General features: G+C 41.9%; 1 protein-coding gene across 8 annotated transcripts in view; it reads left to right on the plus strand.

Moving 5' to 3' along the window:
- Window positions 1-18998, plus strand: part of CEP43 (centrosomal protein 43) — a 39096-nt gene extending 20098 nt beyond the window's left edge. For 2 of the 8 annotated variants that reach the window (XM_081294073.1, XM_081294070.1), the window contains 7 exons: window positions 659-885; window positions 1592-1630; window positions 3432-3544; window positions 5170-5238; window positions 11325-11364; window positions 12202-12298; window positions 18346-18998. In XM_081294073.1, the coding sequence (XP_081150199.1) occupies window positions 659-885; window positions 1592-1630; window positions 3432-3544; window positions 5170-5238; window positions 11325-11364; window positions 12202-12298; window positions 18346-18420 (660 nt within the window). In that variant the 3' untranslated portion in view covers window positions 18421-18998. Of the gene's footprint in view, window positions 1-658; window positions 886-1591; window positions 1631-3431; window positions 3545-5169; window positions 5239-6325; window positions 6469-11324; window positions 11365-12201; window positions 12299-18345 lie in introns of those variants that run through there. The other 6 variants (XM_081294075.1, XM_081294072.1, XR_014021937.1 and 3 more) reach the window with 5 other exon arrangements.
- Window positions 18999-19709: the final 711 nt, after the last annotated feature.

Below are 19709 nucleotides of genomic sequence, written 5' to 3' on the forward strand. Positions count from 1 at the left end.
AGTAGGGCGTGGTAAAAATACCTTAGAACTTCTTAACCTTGGTTTAAGATAGGCAGCAAGATGAATGTCCCCATCCTTGGGCCTCATGGAAGGTGCAGACTAGTGAGTGACTCTGGAATGCTGCGCTAAGACAGTTGTTGTGGCCAGTCTGTTCCTTGTGGAAGCAGGAGTGAGTGAAGACAGCGTTCTCACCTCAGCGTCTTTGGTGCTTGGCACTGGATGGAAAACTGCTGTTTTGTTTCTGATAATACTTTAATGCGTGGTTCACTTCTGTGACATAATCTTCCTTTTCTCTTTTGATCATCTCCTGTTTGCAAGTTGAAACTGTATTAAGATTTTTTTTTTATGACGTGAGAAGAAATGGATATGTTAATAAATGAGAAATAAGTTTACAAGTGGGATAGGCATAGTAAAGATACTTGCATTTACGGAAGGAAAAAGGAATGGTATACACGTATTTCTTTAGCATTTTTACCTGTCAGTAGTTGGCCATAGTAGGAAGCCTGGGGAGTAACGGATAGTTCATGGGATCACACTGCAGTTTATGCTACTGCAAGCCTCCCCCTCCCGCAGATTTGCTTATGTTCATCTGACTTCTTTATTTAAAATATTTAAGGTCTTCTCACCAAAGAAGTCTTTTCTCTCTCCCTCTTTCTAGAAGGCCAGCAATGAGGCCAACCAGAGTGACACAAGCATCTCCTTGTCAGAGGCAAAGAGCAAAAGCAGTCTGCACTCAGTGGCCCATGACAGCAAAATTGGATCTTTCTTAAGCAATGCCACTTCAGAGGTCAAAGACACAGCTGGTCTTTGTCCAGAAGAAGATGATTTGGAAGGAGACTCTTTCTTTGATGATCCCATTCCGAAACCAGATAAAACTTATGGTTGGTGAGTAGAATGTTTTTGGATTCTACTGTTCTCAGACTAAAGTTTTAAAGATGTAATTTATCAGTGCTTACATACTGTGCTTAAAAAAAAACTACCACTTTTCAGCCCTTTGACTAAGATCAAATGTAAAAACTAATAATTTAAGGGTTCTATAGTTATCAAATCCATAACTATGATCTTATATCATTAAACTTGTTATTTTGTAAAATAATCCCTGATTTATAAAGAAACCAGGTATGACTTGAAATTTCATAGCTAACTATGTATTAAGTGCCTGCATGTTCCAGGTCAGGCGTAGCGATGCTAGAAAAAGCAAAACTGCCCTCAGGAAGCTCATCTTCTGGCTGGAGTTAGAAAATCAGGAAGAATTACATCAGTGTCTGCCAGATGATGGGGAAATTGTGCCTGTGTGTGTGTGAGAGAGAGAGAGAGAGAGAGGTGAAGGGGCTGGAGATCATCTGGATTTCAGCATCACATCAGAGAAGGCTTTACACGGGCACCTCCCTTAGAGGGCGCCATCTGAGCAAAGAGCCAGAAGAGGCAAGGGAGTCCGCCAGGCAAATCTGGGCTTGCAGAACTCTGAGGAGAGGAGATGGCATACGCAGAGGTGTGGACAGAAAGGGAAAGAGCGTGGAGTTTGTGTGAGATGGACCCACAGAAGTAGGTCTGGACTAACCATTGAGTGTCTTTCCTCTGAGTCTAAAAGGTGTCTGGCTGCTGACCTGGGTGGACGCAGGATGCCCAGGTAGGGGCTGTGTGGTTCTTTACTGTGGGTCATGGTGAAAGGGATGATAAATGGCTGTTTGGGGAAGTACTTTGAAGTTAGATTCCAAACGACTTGCTGCTGAATGCCAGAGGCCAAGTTAGTATCCATAGTGGTGCCAGGGCTCTTGGCTTGGATCACTATGAAATTGAAAGCCATCTCCCCAGGTGAAGAGTGGGAAGGGCACTGTGCGTGGCATGATGGAAGGTAGGAGCTAGAGCTGCCACGAGGCCTTGAAGCTGGCTGCTGGACGTGCACTCACTGCTGGGCCTGTGCGTCTGTGTTACGGGCATGGCCCAGGCTGGAGATGTGAATGAGGGAGCCATTCAGTTTGTAGGTAATGTTGAACTGAGAGGTTGGAGACCAGCAGAATGACAAGGTGATCAAGAAATATGCAGATGGTGGAAAGAGAAAGACGGGGTGTCTTTGCAGGAGGAAGCAGTAGGGAGCATTCCCATGAACACTGCTAAAGTCAGCCATTGGAGTTAGCCACGTAGAGGTCAGCCATGACCTTGATGGGTGATTTTATTGGAGTGGCATGGCGGCAGGTTAAAGGATTAGCATGGGCTCAAGAGAAAACGATTGTAAATGGTCAACATGATGAGTTGTAAAGGGTGCCGAGGATTGAGGTGGTGGCTAGAGGGCAGGTTATATTCTGAGAAGTAACAGCCCATGTGGGTGCCTCTGAGAAGGGTGTGAATTTAAAATGGAGGAGGAGTGAGGGGAGGATTCCTGGAATGCTGTCCAGTGGTGGAATCCTGCACCCAGGGCAACAGTCTTTGCCAGAAGAGCAGAGCACCAGTCTGCTCTTTGGTACAGAGGTGGATGTGGTGCCGTGCACATTCTCGTCTGAGTTGAGTAAGGATGGAGACGGAGGGAGAAGGTGTGAAATCAGACAGGGATGTAAGAAGAGCGGACCATGGATGTGTGGGTGTGTGCAGCGTGTTGGGCATCCCCCAGATGGGTGCTTGTGATTTGGAAGGGATTTGCGGCTTTCCAGCAATACGTACATCTGAGTGGTAGTGCTTACTAGTTTACTCCTGTACTGACCCTCGGTGTGTTAATGGCTGATGGACAAGGGCTTCTGAAACACATGACACAAACAGTGAAGATGCCAAACAAGTCAGTGTCGATTGTAAGATATTAAACAGTTCTGAAGAGAGTTGTGCTGGCTTTTTCTTTTTAAATATTATTTTAGTTGTAGATGGACATAATATCTTAATTTTATTTATTTACTTTTATGTGGTGCTGAGGATCGAACTCAGTGCTTCACGTGTGCTAGGCCAGTGCTCTACCACCGAGCCACAACCCAGTCCTGGGCTGACTATTTACTGACAAGCTTGCTGTGTGGATTTGTGATTGATCTGCAGTCTATATTGCCTTGTAGGTGTAATTTATTTTATTTTCTTTCTCTTTTTTTTTGGGGGGGGAGGTACAGGGGATTGAACTCAGGGGCACTAGACCACAGAGCCACATCCCCAGCCCTATTTTGTATTTTATTAGAGACAGGGTCTCACTGAGTTGATTAGTGCCTCGCTTTTGCTGAGGCTGGCTTTGAAATCGCGATCCTCCTGCTTCAGCCTCCCGAGCTGCTGGGATTTATAGGGGTGTGCCACTGTGCCCTGCTACTTTATGATTTTGAAGTTGTAAAGTGTGTGTGCTTTATTTCCAGCCACTGTGTGCATATCCAATTTTTACAAGTTGCTTTTATTCTAGGGGCAAAATAAAAGTGTTAGTGTCAGGACCTAAGATTACTGTTTCACTGTCACTTGCTTCCTGTTAGGAGAAGTGAACCTAGGAAGCCAGCGGGAAGCCTGGCTTCACTCTCAGATGCGCCCCCCTTAAGGAGCGGACTCAGTTCCCTGGCAGGAGCCCCCTCGTTGAAAGACTCTGAGAGTAAGTGCCTAAGGATGGGGGGCTTGCCTACGCTGGGTGTTTCTTTCTCTCATTAGGCAGTATATGATTGTTAATTTTTTTAGGATCATCATAAATACAGCCCATAATTTTATCACTTCACCATTTCCTGTTGATATTTTTTCATTTCTTTTTTGATGTAGTCACATTCTGTCTCATTCATACTTTGCTTTTTCTCTGCCATCAGAATACTTTTAGGAAGATGGCTTTTTAGCTGAAATGTCATTTTTTATATATAATGTGTATCTGCACATTATATATATAAAATGTTTATGTGTATATAGTGTATGTATATGCACACAGACTGCCTCCAACGTATGAAGGTTTGAGTTGATAATTTTCCAACTTTATGTGAAAGCAGTGTGCACTTGATAGGAACGATACTTTCGGTTTTGAACATGCATCTTTTCCATGGCTAGCAATATGCATGATCCTCTGTTGTGGTGCTGGGTAGTGACAGTGGACTGCAGCTCCCAGGCAGCCACAGGGTCGCTAGGGAAACACTCTGCTAAACTGGATTTTGAGCAGGTGAGGCCTATTAAATGTGTTTTTGATTTACAACATTTTTAAACTTGTGCTGGGTTTATTGGATGTAATCCATTGTAAATCAAAGTACATTTGCAATTTTTAAATCATTTCTCTTTTTGGACTTTTAAAATGAGTTGAATTTAAAGTCAGGTAATTTTGAAACTTTTGTTCTGTGGGACCATCGTAATCATCATTGGAACATTAAGTAGAGCATTCTGTTTACATGAACTTGGCTATTCATGTGTAGTGTAGGGGTAAAGTTCCCTGTCAAGAGCATAGTCGAGCTGTGACACCACCGCTTGCCCTCCTAGCCCTCCCCTCACACGTTAGGGATTCAGTGGACTTGGTATACCAGACCACAGTACATATAGGGTTTCACCGGTGTGTTTAGAGCATACGAGTACCTCTTGAGAAAGTCTCCCGAGTAGCTACACTAGGAATTTGCACTGTGGGTTTTATCTACTTTTGCCATGCTTCCTAACCCTTTTGTGTTACATGGCACAACTGTGAGAATTGCTAGAACCCACACAAGACAGACATTTGGGAAGCTAGCCGTGTGTCCAGATAGATGGCCTGTGGTGTCCTTTCTCTCCCTGGTTATTGCCACCCTCAAGGAATTCAGGATACTGTGGTCATGTCACTGACAGACTAGAGAATGGTGACTTAGGATGCTGAGAACTAAGGCTGAGGAAATACTACTGCTTGACAAATAAAATAGTACATAAAATAAAATAAAAATACAGAGGTTCAAAGGAAAAATAAAATTGGTGAAAATAATTAACTATAGTTCCTGCATTGGTGCGACTGCTTATGGAATAGTTGAATAGTGAGATGGTTGTGTTCCAATGAAGAGTATTAATTATTTGTGAATAAATATTGTTTTGGGCTTATAAAAATGTTACAGTAAATAATTTAAGCATCTTTTAATGATGGCATGTAATTTTTTCTTAGTTCTGAGTTATGTTCCTGTTCTATAGAAGTCTAATATTAAAAAAGAAATTTTGAGATGGCTTAGAGAATGTTAATATTTATTTCTTTAATAAATATTCTTTAATGTTAATATTTATTCCTGTTCACAGGTAAAAAGGGAAGCACAGTTTTGAAAGATCTAAAATTGGTCAACGATAAAATTGGATCACTTGGATTAGGTAACTGGATTTCCAGTTTTAGTTTTGATGCTTTAAAGTGATGATATTTTTAGGGTAAATTCTTACATGAAGTGACTCCGTGAGTCTCTCTTTGTTCTGTTCATTCAGCAGTTCATCCACATAACCTGTCCAGATGTCTGTCTTGTGGTGCTTGGACTCTAGTAAGGGAGAAGGATGTAACAGGATGAAACCTGCAGATGTTTCATGTGTTAGAGGGCCACCTTGGGCGTGGAAGCTGTCGCAGTCAGCTTCACCTGGCCTGGGCATGCCAAGAAGGGCTCTCAGAAAGGCTGTGCTGAGATCTCATGGTCAACTAGGAGATTACTAGGGAGAAGGAAAGAGGTGTCAGTTGAGATTGGGCAGAGTTGGTCAGAGGCAGAGCTCTTCTCTGGGTACTGGGAATACAGGGGTCCAGCTCGCAGGGGCTTCAGTCTAATGGAAGGAACAGACTTGTGAAGGGAAAATTATGAGATGTGTTCTGTTATGTGGAGCAGATGTTGGCGATCCTGCTATGAAGGAAATGTTCCTGTGGAAATACGAGGCCCCGTGTGACCATTATTGAACCTGAGTCACGCGCTGAAAATGCAGTTCTCTGTACTGTGCAAACCACAGGCAGGTCTGACAGGCAGGCCTGGGTGAACCTTGCTGTGTCCCTGACTTGAAGGAAGGTCACAATTGGGCTCTCCGTGGCCATCTCCTGTCCTCTCTGAATGTGAGGTGAGATTAGGTCCCCTGGTCCGTGATGACTCACACCTGGGAGTGATGGAGCATAGCTTCCCAGGCAGGCTCTTTGCCTTTCCAACTGCAGGCAGATCTGAGGGTGCAGCTCAGGGAACAACCGCACTCCTGGAGAAATGTCCTGAGTAGGGCAGAGAGCTGGGTTAGTACCTGAAAATCCTAGGGTGGCACTAATTGGGATGGGGGTAAACTGAGCTGCTATTTCATCTGATAAGTGGAACTAATAATATCTACCTCATTTTATAGAGTAAATAGGATTTAAATATAAATAAAAGTGCAGTGCCTGGCATGGTAGATGCCTGACAAACGTTAGTTTCCTTTTTATGTTACTTTGTTCCCCCATTTGCAGCCATTTGCAGAAGAATAGATGTTCCCTGAGCTGCCTGGATTCTTGCTCCACACAGTGCCCTGGAGTCCTCCTGGTAACTGCTGAGTTGCTGGCTGTGCTGCCTTCCATTCTTTGTGCGTACTGGTTGCTGGCTGGCCAGCTAGGTGGGCCTATTCCCTTCCCTTCCCTGGTTCCTGCTGTCTGGTGCTGTTGGGACGCAGTAGGCATTCCTTCTGCTGCCTTGGTGATCTGCCCCACCTGGAGACCCCCTGACCATGGCACCTGTCGGCTGTTCTTTGTATTTTGAGTTCTGGTACTTTTTTGTTTCACTCTTGTGATGTTTCCCTTTGTTGCCAGACTTTTTAGCTTTTCTGACTGCTCTATTCTCTTATCAAAGTGAGGGTTTCGCTCTCTGTGAAGGAACTGCGTAGAGCTCTTCTCCTCAGTTGGGGAAGGAGGAGGCCACTTTGACTGCAGAGTTGCTGGTAGAGTAGGAAGGTGGTAGGTGTTTTGCCTCACTTTGTCTTCTCTTGGGACTTTGACACACCTTGGTTGGAATTTAGATAGTTCCTACTAGTGTGACATACCAGTTCAGTAGCCAGATGTTTGTCACTAAGCGAGACATAAGGATTCAAGAGAAACAGAGTTTTATTTAGCTTTATTTAACAATATTTTCTGTTTGAGCTTTTTTTTTCATTGTAAATATACATTCAGTATTCTGGTGGAGTAGTCTAGGATGGTAATGATGGTAGTGATGTGTGCCCAGCACTGTACCAAGAAGTCCCTTTATAAGTGTTTCCTTAGAGGTAGGTTTATTATTATCTCCAGGTTTACAGATGAAGAGCCTAGGCTGAGTAATGCCCAGGACCATGTGGCTTTTAGAATATGATACATTGCCTAAGAGCCCTTAGTGATTGTGCTTTACTCCCTAGACATTATTTAAAGCTTATTTCAGTGGGAAAATAAATTCTGAGTTTCATAAAAACAGTTGTAAATAAAGTTTTAGAACACAACCTGTTTTGTTTTGGTAAATATTAATCTAAGGTATGCAAATGGAAATAAGATAGACAATTAGCATGTTTGGAGGAGGAGTCGGTATAAAGGCATTCCTGCACCCACTGTCTGAAGGGTCACAGTGTGGGGGATGCTGCAGCAGGGCCACACCATCTGGAAACCAGAACCTTAGGGAATGTTACGTGTCTTGTTTATGATACTCATGATATGGATAATAGGGCGTACATCAATCAGTGATAAAAGTACGTATTGCCTGAGATTGCAGAAAAATGCCCAGAATGAGACTAAGGATACAATTAAGACATGCCCCAAGGTGTGTTTCAATATCAGGATACAAACAATAGTGTTATTCCTCAAGCCTAAGCAACAAGAAATGTTTATCCTACCGTTAACCATTTACACACACACACAAACACACACCCCGTCCTAAAGCCACAACCTGTACAACACCTAGCTACAGAAAAACAATTGCTGTGCCCACAGTTCAAGGACCTCCGTATATAGCTTACTTAACTAAAGGAGGATTATGGTATCCCCCTTGAGGGCAGGAGGCTAATAAAAATACATTCCCCCCACCAACATACCCTCCTTTGCCTTACTCAGGAATTTATTATGAAAATGGGAAACACATAGTTAATATTAATGGCAAATGAGTTGAGGTGCAGAGCCTGCCCTTCAGTTAAAGATTACAAAGATGTAAGACTTGGTGTGCTTTGACCAAGGAAACTCTGTAAGAAAGCAGTTAAATAGGTCATATTAAAAAAGGAAATTACTTTGGAAATTAAAAATAAAATAATGTAAAATTAACATAGACATATTTTAGAGGTACTTCAGAGTAGCAGGCTTTTTAAGTAACAGACTTTCACTATTTTAGTGTTTTTTACTGGAATTTTAGTTTAGAAGTAAGAAAGCTTACCAGTAATCATAAGTATGCTTTAAAGTTAAAGGTTAATGAAATAATTATTGGTATAAAAGTGAATAATAGGTCTGGAGACATGTAGTCTAGTTGTGTCGCCTAGGACCTAGTGATGTGAACACGCAAAAGCTTAATCATGAGATTGGCTAAGTTTACAGGAAAATATTTTAAACGATGTACTCAATATCTTAAGTAATCAATGTATGTCAGAAAAGATCGTAACTCTTGAAAATTATGAAAATCAAAGAAGTTTCAGGCTTTGAAGCTATCCATTAACTACCTGGAAAAACACCTGTAAAAAAGATGTAAAAATAAAGGTCCCTCTAAGGGCAGCAGACTTTTTCTGAAGGCTGCTTGTAACTTGCAACCAGTCGTCCCATCTCCTCTTCTTTTGCTGACACCACTCCTCCTTCAGGATCCCTGGACCCCCTGCCGGGGCTGGACCCTGGCAAGGAGTCACTAAACTATGTAAAGGGCCAGCTAGTAGATATTTTAGGCTTTGTTGGCCACATGTAGCCTATGTTACATATGTATGAATATTTATATTCCTTAAAAATGTAAAAGCCAATCTGAGCTCATAGATTGAGCAAAACCAGGTTACTGTCTGGAGGTGGAGTGAAAGAAAGAAGTCCAGGCCAGAGATGACCAGGATCAGGTCTTGGGTGGAGGCAGGTGTCCTACACATAAGACAGATGGGTGGCACGGGGTAGGGAGGAGAGACTATCAGGAAACACAGACAAGAATTGTTGGCCTGTGGGCAAAATTTTGCTAACACCCAGTTTAAAGAAATGTAAATCTGTTGTGTTCATGACACGCATTTTTACTTGACTTGCTATTCCAGACTTCAATAGTGTTGTGTAGTAAGTGTTTCACCAGGAAGTCAGAACCCAGTGTGTTGCACGTTGCTCAGTAATTGTGGTATGTTTTGCATTAGCTACATGTGGGAAGGCAGGGAATTCAGCTGTCATCGTGGCTCTGACACTAACCTGCCTCGGTTTCCTCTTCTATTCTGTGTTGATATTCACAGTAAGGGACAGTGATCGGTCCTTGGAGGCTCTCAGGCTTTATTAGCTGCTAATGCTGTTTGTTTCTTGGCCTTGTAAACCTGTCACCTGTGTGGTTTGTTGAAAAAGATTTCTTCCCTTCTCCCCTTCCTGTGCCCTGCTTGACAGCGCCTGCTTTCTGTCAAGCACTTGTAGCCCCTTAACCTTTGAGGCTGCCAATGGAGACAGGCTCTGTATTCTAGAGAGGAAAGCAGCCTGGAAACTTGTCCCCACCCATTGCATATGACCAGGGACTCCCCTCATTGCCTGATAGTTTGAGTGTTCCATTAGCAATGACTCTTGCTTTCTTCATTTCCTTATAGTCTCCTCCCCACCTCCTGCCACCCACTTGTCTTATCTGTAGGTCACTGGTTCAACTGGAGACCTTACCCCAGTTATCTCAGGCCTTGCTGTCCACAGTAGCTTCTGATTTCCTTTATTAGCCATCAGTGTGTGCATGGGAAAGCACATCAGATATTGCTGCCCTGGTCTCTTTGACTCCTTCACCCTCTCATTAGCTTCCTTTGGCATTTAAGGCCTAAATCCGACCTTGGCCCTCCAGGGCCTGAATGTTCTGATGCCTGCTGGCTCTGTCTACCCCCATAGGCTATCCTGTGGTTATAGGAGCTTCCTCCTGGTTATTTAAACAACCACTCCTCTGTCTCCAGGACTTTGCATGTGTTTTCTCTTCCTGGAACACACTGTCCTCCAGAATTTGTATCTCTGTGGCTTTCGTTAGGTTTTAACTCCATTGCTGTCTCAGTTCTTTCCACTCACTCTAAGCAGCCTTGGGTTTGTACCTCTGTTCATTGCCTCTTTCTTCTTAGAGTGTTGGCTGCTCTCCTGCAGGGGACCTAGGTCACTCATATTTGATAAGTGGACTATAGTACTTGTGTACTGTAAGGAGCATTACTTTGTCTAACTGCCATCAGAACTTGGGTTCCCTCAACAGTTCAAGAGACATAGATGGATTTGAGGACCTAGGACAGTGTTAGCAGCTTCTTTGAATAGCTTGCCCTTGAGCAGGAGCTTTTGATCTGCATCTTCCCCTTGTAGGTCCTACATCATTCCTGTTCATCTTCTGCTCACAGTTTAAGCAGCTCTCATGCACCTCCAACCCTGTTTCCTCAACTAACCCTCAGAAGACGTGGAAGGGAAGGAAAGCTAATTTGTAAATTGGTCCTCAGTTGCCCTGGGTTGGGCTAGGGTTGTAGTTCAGTGGCAGAGAACTTGCCTAGTAAGTGTGAGGCACTGGGTTCCATCCTCAGCACCAGATATAAATAAATAAATAGAAAATACACAGGTCCATCAACAACAATGACAACAAAAAAATCTTTTAAAAAACTTATTTAAAAAAACATAGCCCTAGGTCTTCTTGAAGGTGCTCACTCTGTCAGCCTCAGGTACACCTGGAGAAACTGTAGCACTGCTTCATCAGCATCTCTCCTTCCTGAGGTTCTCCTTTGTTCAAACCTTAATGTGGACCAAGATCTGTGTCAAGCACTGTATGTGCATGAAAATATATGTTAACCCTGTGATTGGTGTGGGTTTGATTGTTCTTGGGCACAGATCACCAAGGCCCCCTGGGTTCTGGGCCTGTTTGAGCTCAGCGCTGTTGGGCTGGAGCTGGTCCACTGATGTGATCCTACCTCTTCGCACCATGGGGGTCATACTTGGGTCTTAACAACAGCAGTTGGCTTAGAAGTTTCAGTGGTTCACAGCAGGTAACCAGAGGGGCTGACAGCAGTGAGCTTGCTGCTGCCAAGCTCCATCCAGTCAAAGGGCAGCATCAAGAGCACACCCTCTGAGAGCTAGAGTAAAGGCAAGGTGCAGCTCACCCCCTAGGAGACGGGGTGACCACTTGGGACAGCTCTTGTCATTGTCTTCATAGTGATGGAGAAGGTGTTGTTTCTGATCTTAAGTCTTCTCTCTTAGTGATGCATTATAGTTCAGTCATGTATATTGTTTTGGCAGAAAATGTGTTTAGTTGTAGATAGATTATGCAGTGTTTATGTAAATGTGACATACCTTTTCTTAAACTTATCAGGGACTGGAGAAGATGACGACTATCTTGATGATTTTAATAGGTAAGAAAAATGGACAAATATTTGTAACTTCTGAATATAGACAAATGTGACAAGGTGATGTTAGGGTTTTAGTAAATTTGATTCTCTTGTTCATATTAATTGAAGGTGAATAAAAGAATGGTTAATCCAAAGTTGTAGTTTTGGAGCATGCTCTTCATCTTACATTAATACATGGACATCTGCATCATGTTGATGCTGGTAAGAATGAGATAAAGAGCTGACATGGAGCAGTTGAGGCGAGTCATGTGGGTGCAGGTAGTACCATGCCAGAGTGCACTCTTATCGCTTTCTTTCCTCTTGATGGTGAGAGTGGCCTGTATTAAGTTTTTTTAAAAATGGCCCTTTCCAATTATTTTTCTAATTCTGATGCTATTTTTTAATATTTTATGTCAGATAACCTTAAAAACATAAAAATAGTCTAGACATTGCCTAATAGTTTGGAAGTAATATTTGTTGTTGGGCTGACTGGAAATTTTAAATTAGACAACAATGAGTTTTACCTTGACACTTTTTATTGCATTTGAAATATGTATTCATTTTTAGCATATAAAATTAGCGTATAGTTGTTTTGAGAGAGTGTGATATAGTAGATGAAATCTTAGAAATCTGGGTTTGTTTTCTTGCCATTGTGTTTGGAAAGTCACCATTGAACTTTGGTTTTCTCCTCCAAACTGCTGAGGTGGTTACTGAGATGTTAGTGAGGTGATATGTGTGAAACTGATATTGAATGTTATAGTTTACTCAGAGGATTAAGATTAATGTGTGTGCACATTTGAAAAATGTTAGCTCTTCTTTTCAAAATTCTTACTTTTCTTTCTTTTCTCCTCTTGGAATTAGTGCCAGCCGTCGCTCAGAAAAAAGCGAACTAAGTATTGGTGAAGAAATTGAAGAAGACCTGTCTGTGGGAGGAGACGACATCAATACCAGTGATAAAGTATGGTGTCACATATTCCTGGGGAATGCTGTTTTTGCCTATTTGTTGATTTACTGTAAAGCTTCAGAATTTCTACTGATCCATAGAGATAGAGTTGAAAGCTGTGAGAAGTTCATGACAGAGTTACCTGTTCCAAATCTCTTACGAATGTCTGTAATGAATACGTAGAGTTGCTTTCACTTGCTGTTTGTGTTGGGGCCCGTGTGCCTCCAACATGTCTGAGTTGTTCTGGGTGCTGGGCTTGCAGCGGGTCAAATGGCAGGGTGGATCAGCTGGAGTCAGAGTGGCCTGCTTGGTGTGTACGTAGAGGTAGGGTGGAGCCTGTGGTCATCTTGGGGCCAGTGGAGACTCCAGAGCAGGTGAAGCAGGGCCACGCTGGAATCAGCAGTGAGTACAAGGGCACACAGCACGTCCAGTCAGCATTTATAGTCGGGAGTCCTACTTGAGGTCCACACTTGAGCTTCTCATGCATTAGAGAAGAGAGCATCTGGATGCTTTGCTGTGGCCCCACTTCTCAGGATCACATCTGTCCGTGGCTGGTGTGGGTCTGCCTTGCTATGAGGTGGCTGCTCTTCCAGAATGAGGTGGCTTTGCACAGGTCTGCGATTGTCACATGGGGAAAAGGCCTGCAGGAAAGCCCTCATTTGACCATGAAATGCCATGGATGTGTTTGGCCGGGTCTGTGTTTGCATTCTCATTTTCTTAGGTGGGCTTCCACCTTCCGTCCTGGTTTCTTTATTTATGAGGTGAAAGCATAGATACTACTTATGGAATTGTTGTGAAGGCTGTGTGATAATTTGTTCTCTAATTCTGGATACACTGTAGACTTAAATTATCTGCCTTTACCCTTCATCCTGGGCCACCTGTGAGGCCTCCAAGTAATACCAAAGAAAACTACAGAGGATCGATCCCCGTCAGTTTTCTTGATGGAGTTAATGTTGTAGAGATCAGCTATGAACTCACACGTGTGAAAATAGGGGTAGGAGCGTGAAGTGGAAGACTTTGGAGTAAGTGATGACTGAGCCGTGATTTGTGAATTGGCGAGGGGAGAGTCGATGTGGTCTCCGGTTGACCACTAGAGGCTGTGAGTGGCTTTGGGGGGCTGCTGCCAGGCTTGGCTTTCTTGGCTTTGTTCATTGTTGGTCACCCTCTCTGAGTTTCTGTGCTCTGGGAATTTTCCCCTGCAGCTGAACTTGATGTGATTGTGCTGTTTTACAGCAGCCTCGCACATGGAGTGACAGCTGTACTTCATCAGCTAGCGTTTTTTAGAAAGTTGTGTGCAGAGGATTAATACTATGCACTTGAAGAATACAAAGAATATTTTTGTATTCTTTGCTACTGTGGAGCTTTTTTTTAATGTTTTTTTTTTAATTGTAGTTGTACACAATAACTTTATTTTATTTATTTATTTTTATGTGGTGCTGAGGATCAAACCCAGGGCCACTTGCTAGGCAAGTGCTCTACTGCTGAGCCACAACCCCAGCCCTGCTGTAGAGCTTTTTGCTGAGGTGACCAAAACCAGTTCTACATGAACCAGTAGGTGGTGTAGAAAGTATGCTGCTAGTGGCTGTGAGAACCGAGGTATCTCTGTGGAGTGGCCATGTTTGGTACATGGGTCTGCTTTTGAGTCCAAGCTTTTTGACTTGCAAACTTGGACAAGTTATTTAAATTTTGGGCCTTAGCTTTCTCATTTATTTTGCAAGGGGGTGATCATTATGAACATTAGAGATAAGTGTGTGAAGCTTACGGTTCAGTTTTGGCAGAATAGGCATTCAATAAAGGGTCGCTAATCCTGCTGTTTTTGTTATAGCCATAAATAAGATACAAACTCCTTCCTTGATTTCTCTACAGGGTCATGGAGAAAAGTCATGCACATAGTGTTTGAAAATTCAAGGTAGAAAGTGAGAAGTGCTGTTAAATGCCTGTTATTTGTGAGCTTATGAAAATTCAAAAGTGGGAACTGATGTTGGACTGGATTTGACAGATGGCTAATTAGGTTTTGTTGGGTGGAAGCAGCGTGGAAAGCTGGGGCCGGAGAACACAGGGCCACTTGAGGGTGCCATGCAAAGGGATGCAGTGATGGGGGTCTGCCCAGAGCCAGCAAGCACAGAGGCTCAGGGTGGCCAAGGAAAGGGCCACGCCCTCCTGAGCTTGGTGCCCTCGAGCTTCCTGTCAGTGGGAGTGACCTAGTGAAGCAGGCAGGTGAACATGTGCACTCCAGCTGTTCTTCAGAATGTGGTTCCGAGTTCTTCATTGTCCATTTCTATGAAGCTTCTGCCACAGAGATCATTGTTTCCCTTTCAGGACTCAAAATGTTTTAGGAATTCTTATTTTGTGACATGAAAAATCTGTTTTTATAGTGTTGAACAAAGATGACTACTTGGGGAATTCTAATTCTAAAACTAGTAATGTAGGGAAGCCATTTATTTCCAGTTAACCTTTGTTCTTACAGTTTCCTTTCAAGGTAGCCACCTGAAATTAAGCTGATTTCTTTGGAAGTGGTTTGGTTATTGTGGTCTCTTTCTTTTTTTTTTTTTTTTTAATTTAAATTAATACATAAAAGTTTTAAAATGAAACATATTTGACAAATGTACACATTGTACTGTTTTGTTGTTGTTGTTCCAGGATATGGAACTGAGTGAGGGGCACTCAACCACTAAGCCCAGTCCTCAGTTGTGTGTGTGTGTGTGTGTGTGTGTGTTAGAGACAGTCTCGTTGAGTTGCTTAGGGTCTCACTAAGTTGCCGAGACTGTCTTTGAACTCAAAATTCTCAGCCTCCTGAGCCACTGGGATTATAGCATGCATTTGCCACCACTCCTGGCTTGTGCAATGTGTAAATCAGTTTTAAGTGTATCTCTTCAAATATTTCTTTATGGTGAAAACATCCATAAATTTCTTCTTATACTTTTTGAAATATATAGTACATTATCATGATCCACAGTCACCTACAGTGCAGTAGCTTGCCAGAACTTCTTACTCCCTGTAACTATGACCCAGCACTTAGGCAAGCCCGTCTGCATTCCCCAACCCCACCCTGCCCTCGGGTGGCCGCTGCTGTACTTTCCACTCCTCTGAGACCAGCTGTGTTAGATTTTTCATGAGTGGGATCCTGTGTCTTTCTGTGCTGGCTGAGTTCCCTTAGCATCATGTCGTCCAGGTTCACCCATCAGTTTCTTTTTTATGATTGAATAGCCTTTCATTGTGTATGAGTCACATTTCTTCATCCATCGTCAGTTAATGGACACTTGTTTCCATTTTTTGGCTGTTGTGAATAGTGCTCCAGTGAACATGGGAGTGCAGATATATCTTTTCAAGGTCCTAATTTTATTTCTTTTAGAGATATGCCCGGGTGTGGGATTGCTGGATCATAAGGGCATCTGTTTTTAATTTTCTGAGGCCCCTCCACATTGTTTTCCACAATGGCTGTACAGTTTACATTCCCACCAGCAGTGTGTGTGCATTCCAGAACTTGTTTCTTTTCTTTTCCATCATATCCCTTATTAGTGGAGTGAGGTGACAACCTCATTTTGGTTTTGATTTGCATTTACCTGATGATTAGTTATGTGAGCATTTTTGACACATCTCTTGATCATTTATATGTTTTCTTTTGAGAAATGTCTGTTTAGGACTATTGTCTGTTGGTTATTTTATTTTTTGCTTATGGGTTTTTTGAGTTCCTTACATAGTCTGGATGTCAGTCCCACATCAGACACAATAGTTTGCAAGGGTTTTCTTCCATTCTATAGATTGTCTCTTCACTCTTGTTTTCTTTGTTGTGCAGAAGTGTTTTATGTAATGTGTTTTTTGTCTGTGCTTTTTGGGTCTTCTTCAAAAAATTCTTGCCCATTCCAGTCCCCCTTTTTCTTCTAGTAGATACATATAGTTTCAGATCTTACATTAAAAATCTTTAATCCATTGTGTTGATTTTTATAACTGGTGAGAGATAAGGGTCTACTGTATGTGAGTTCCCAGTTTTTCCAGTGCCATTTATCTAGAGAGATACAGAAAAGGCATTTGGTAAAATTTACCATCCTCTCATGATTTAAAAAAAAAAAAAAGACTGAAAAACTAGGTATAGAAGGAATATACCTCAACATAATAAAGCCATGTATAATAAGCCAACAGCCTACATTATGCTGAATGAGGAAAAGCTGAAAACTTTCTCTCTAAGCTCTGGAATAAGGCAAGATGCCCACTTCATAGTGCAAGAAGGCCCAGGCAGAGCAATTAAGCAAGAGAAAGGGCATCTAGATTGTAAAGGAGAAGTCAAGTTGCCACTGTTGCAGAAGCATTGGTCTTAAATGCTATAAAACCCCATAGACGCCACAAAAAACTTAGGACCAATACGCAAATTCAGCAGTTACAGGGTACAGAATCAACATGCAAAACTCAGTAGTGTTGCTGTATGTCAGTGGTGAATTACCTGAAATAGAAACCAAGAAAGCAGCCTTCAAAAGCCTGGAGTGACTGAATTATCTATATTAAGAAAGATTGTCTTCTAGTCCACAAATTTTCCTGTATTCACTCTTGTCTATAGTTTAGAATCAGTATTAATATAGTACTTGATTGTTTTGCAAATAAAATGGAATACCTTACCTGTTTCATCCTGTAATAATGATAGCAGGAGGACATGGAGTTCCAGGACATGGATCTGTTTTTATAATCTGTAGGCTTTTCTGTCATTTTCAGGTTTTTGGTTTTTTATTTTTATTTGTGTGTGTGTGTGTGTGTGTGTGTAAACTGATTTTGGATCGAAAAATATAAGAACCTCAGTTAAGATTTCTAGTAATTTTCCTTGTGATAGTTTTACAGGAGGACTATATTTGGATCAAGAGTGAGAGGGCTTATTTATTCAAAAGGGTTTTATTCCTAACTTAACATTTCTCTATACTGAAAGATTAATGAAATGGGAAGATGTATTGGGGGCAGAGGAACAGATAGATAAGAGTGCATCTCAGATCTCAAGAGGGGACTGTGTCCTTCCTGTCGTGTATCGTGGTCCTGTGTAACATGTAGTGGTCCAGGGTTGGCCCACTCTCCCCATGAGAGGCCACTTATTTGTCTTTTCAGGCATACAGTTTTGTCCTAACTACTCGGCTTTGCCTGGAATTGGGAACACAGCTGTAGATGGTGCTTAGGGCATGGTTTGCAGTCCTGAGGACCTTCCCTGCTATGGTAGCTGGTTCATGCAGATGAGGGTGGGTCTGGGTGGGACTGAGAAGGCATGCCACCATTCCTGTGTCTTGAAGCATGTGTCTTGGCCCTTGGATTTTCCATGCTGTTAAGATCATTAGCTTAAGAAGTTTACAAAAATGAATATGTCCATGTTGGCTGGTTAGTGCTTAAGCAGAATTAGTGAACGCTCATTTGTACAGCGCTGGTGGCCCCAAAGCTGGAGTACAAGGCTCTGGCCAACCTTGTGGTCCTGGGTCCGTCTGCCTCACTGCAGCCACCAGCAGGCTGACCGACTCCAGCTTCCATGAATTCAGTGTTAGCAGGTATCGGTTGGGCCTGAAGTTTGATGTTAGGAACTTAAGGTGCATACCATTATTTAAAAACACAGTAGGCAGTAGTAGTTTTCAAGTGAGAAATCTGAACATTTTCAATGAGTTTCAGTAATGCTTATTTGGGTAAAATTTAGTTTTAGAGACTTGGCAATTCAGAGACCTTTGCTATCAACAGAATCACATACTGAGACTCTGCTCACCTAAGGAGATTTTGTGATGTCTTCCATGGATTTCAGTTTCTTAAATTGGTTTAAGGTCTCTAAGATGTTGTTTCCTTTCTTTTTAATTTTCACTTGAAATATTTGCGAGTACAATCAGTACAAAGCACTGAACTCAGAAGGTTGTGCTGATTTTCTTTAGCCATAGGATTTGAGGCAAATCCCTTCTCAACATTTCAGTTTTACCACCTATCTCAGGAGTTTTAAATATGAAGCAAATATAGAATAAAAAATGTTTAAATTATAGCAATCTGTATTTTTTAAAATTAAGATGCTATCCACATTGTGATACTAATTCTTTTGTTTCTTTTGAACAACAAAGCTTGATGACCTCACACAAGACCTGACTGTCTCCCAGCTCAGTGATGTCGCGGATTATCTGGAAGATGTTGCATAGACATGAAGAGGAACTCTTCTAATTAACAAAGGACAAAGGACTGATCAGCTCCATATTTTTTTTTTCCAGACAATCACTCTTTGCTGGAATGTCTATTCTCTATTGGTGCCTTGCATTTCAAAAAGACTGCAGATATTTTTAAAAATTAGCTTTTCATTTTACTGAACAAAATACTTCCTGTATGAGCCCATGTGTGGAAGATGTAATATTCCTAATCTGGCTTAGCTGTATGTTTCTCTGTGGAAGTTGACTGTCTGCTTTCAGGCTCATCACAGGGAGGGACCCATGGAAACGTCAGTGTCACGAGCATAAGGAGCGGTGTCAATAAAGCCGTAGGTTCGCACAACTCTGCTGCAGTGGTCTTTGGAGCCTTAGCTTCAGCCATCTGAAAACAAATCTTCCTTACCACTTAGTATGTTTTGATATTAGGTGGTTCTACACATAGATCCAGTAAATTTGTGATACTGAAGTATATTGATGTAAGTAGATTTGATGTATCAACTTTATTTTGTATTTCCTTCCTTTTGGAAGGTTTGTTAGACCATTAAGGTTATATTAAAGTACTCTTGTGTGTGCTATTTAGTTTTGTTTGTTTAAAAGAAATCTAGGGTGGTTTTGACCTTTAATTCTTCGACTTGTCAGTAACAATTAACATTTATGGTCACCATGTCTCCTCTTGTCCATGTAGGCAGCTTTAGGCACAGTCCTCTTTGTTGCAGCTGCAGCTTCTTACTGTACAGATGCCTTGAAACATAGTAAATACCAAAGTGCATCTGAAACCACTAAGCAGTGCTTTCATTTCAGATCTGTAAGTCGATGTTTAAATCCAAATTGGAATGAAACAGTAGTAATGGCCTAAGACCATATATATTCAGTTTGACAAGCTTTATATATTGTACATGATTTCACTGTAAACACTTTAAAAACAGAGCCATAGTAGAATTTCCAGCAGTCTCGTTTATACCAGCATGCATTGTGCTGCTGTGATGTAGGTCACTGACATTTGTCATGTTACTAAGATTTTAAAATGTGCAAGTAGGAAAAACAGAAGTGGTGCAGTGTGTTCATGTGAATACAAGCTGTGAAGGTGTTAATTTTTGTACTTTTTATTTCACATACGACTTATTAAAAAGTTACCTTTATTAATAAAAAGAGCAAATAAGGCATAGTTGGTGGGTCACGGTAAGTGACAGACTGCGTTGCATAATGCCAGTTTTCCATTTTGTATTAACTGAAGAATTGCAAAAATATTTATCAGGCCCTGAAATGTAGAGGAAATGAAAATTTAA

Source organism: Spermophilus citellus (genome assembly GCF_964194105.1).
Source record: "Spermophilus citellus genome assembly, chromosome: 5".
Taxonomy (NCBI): domain Eukaryota; kingdom Metazoa; phylum Chordata; class Mammalia; order Rodentia; family Sciuridae; genus Spermophilus; species Spermophilus citellus.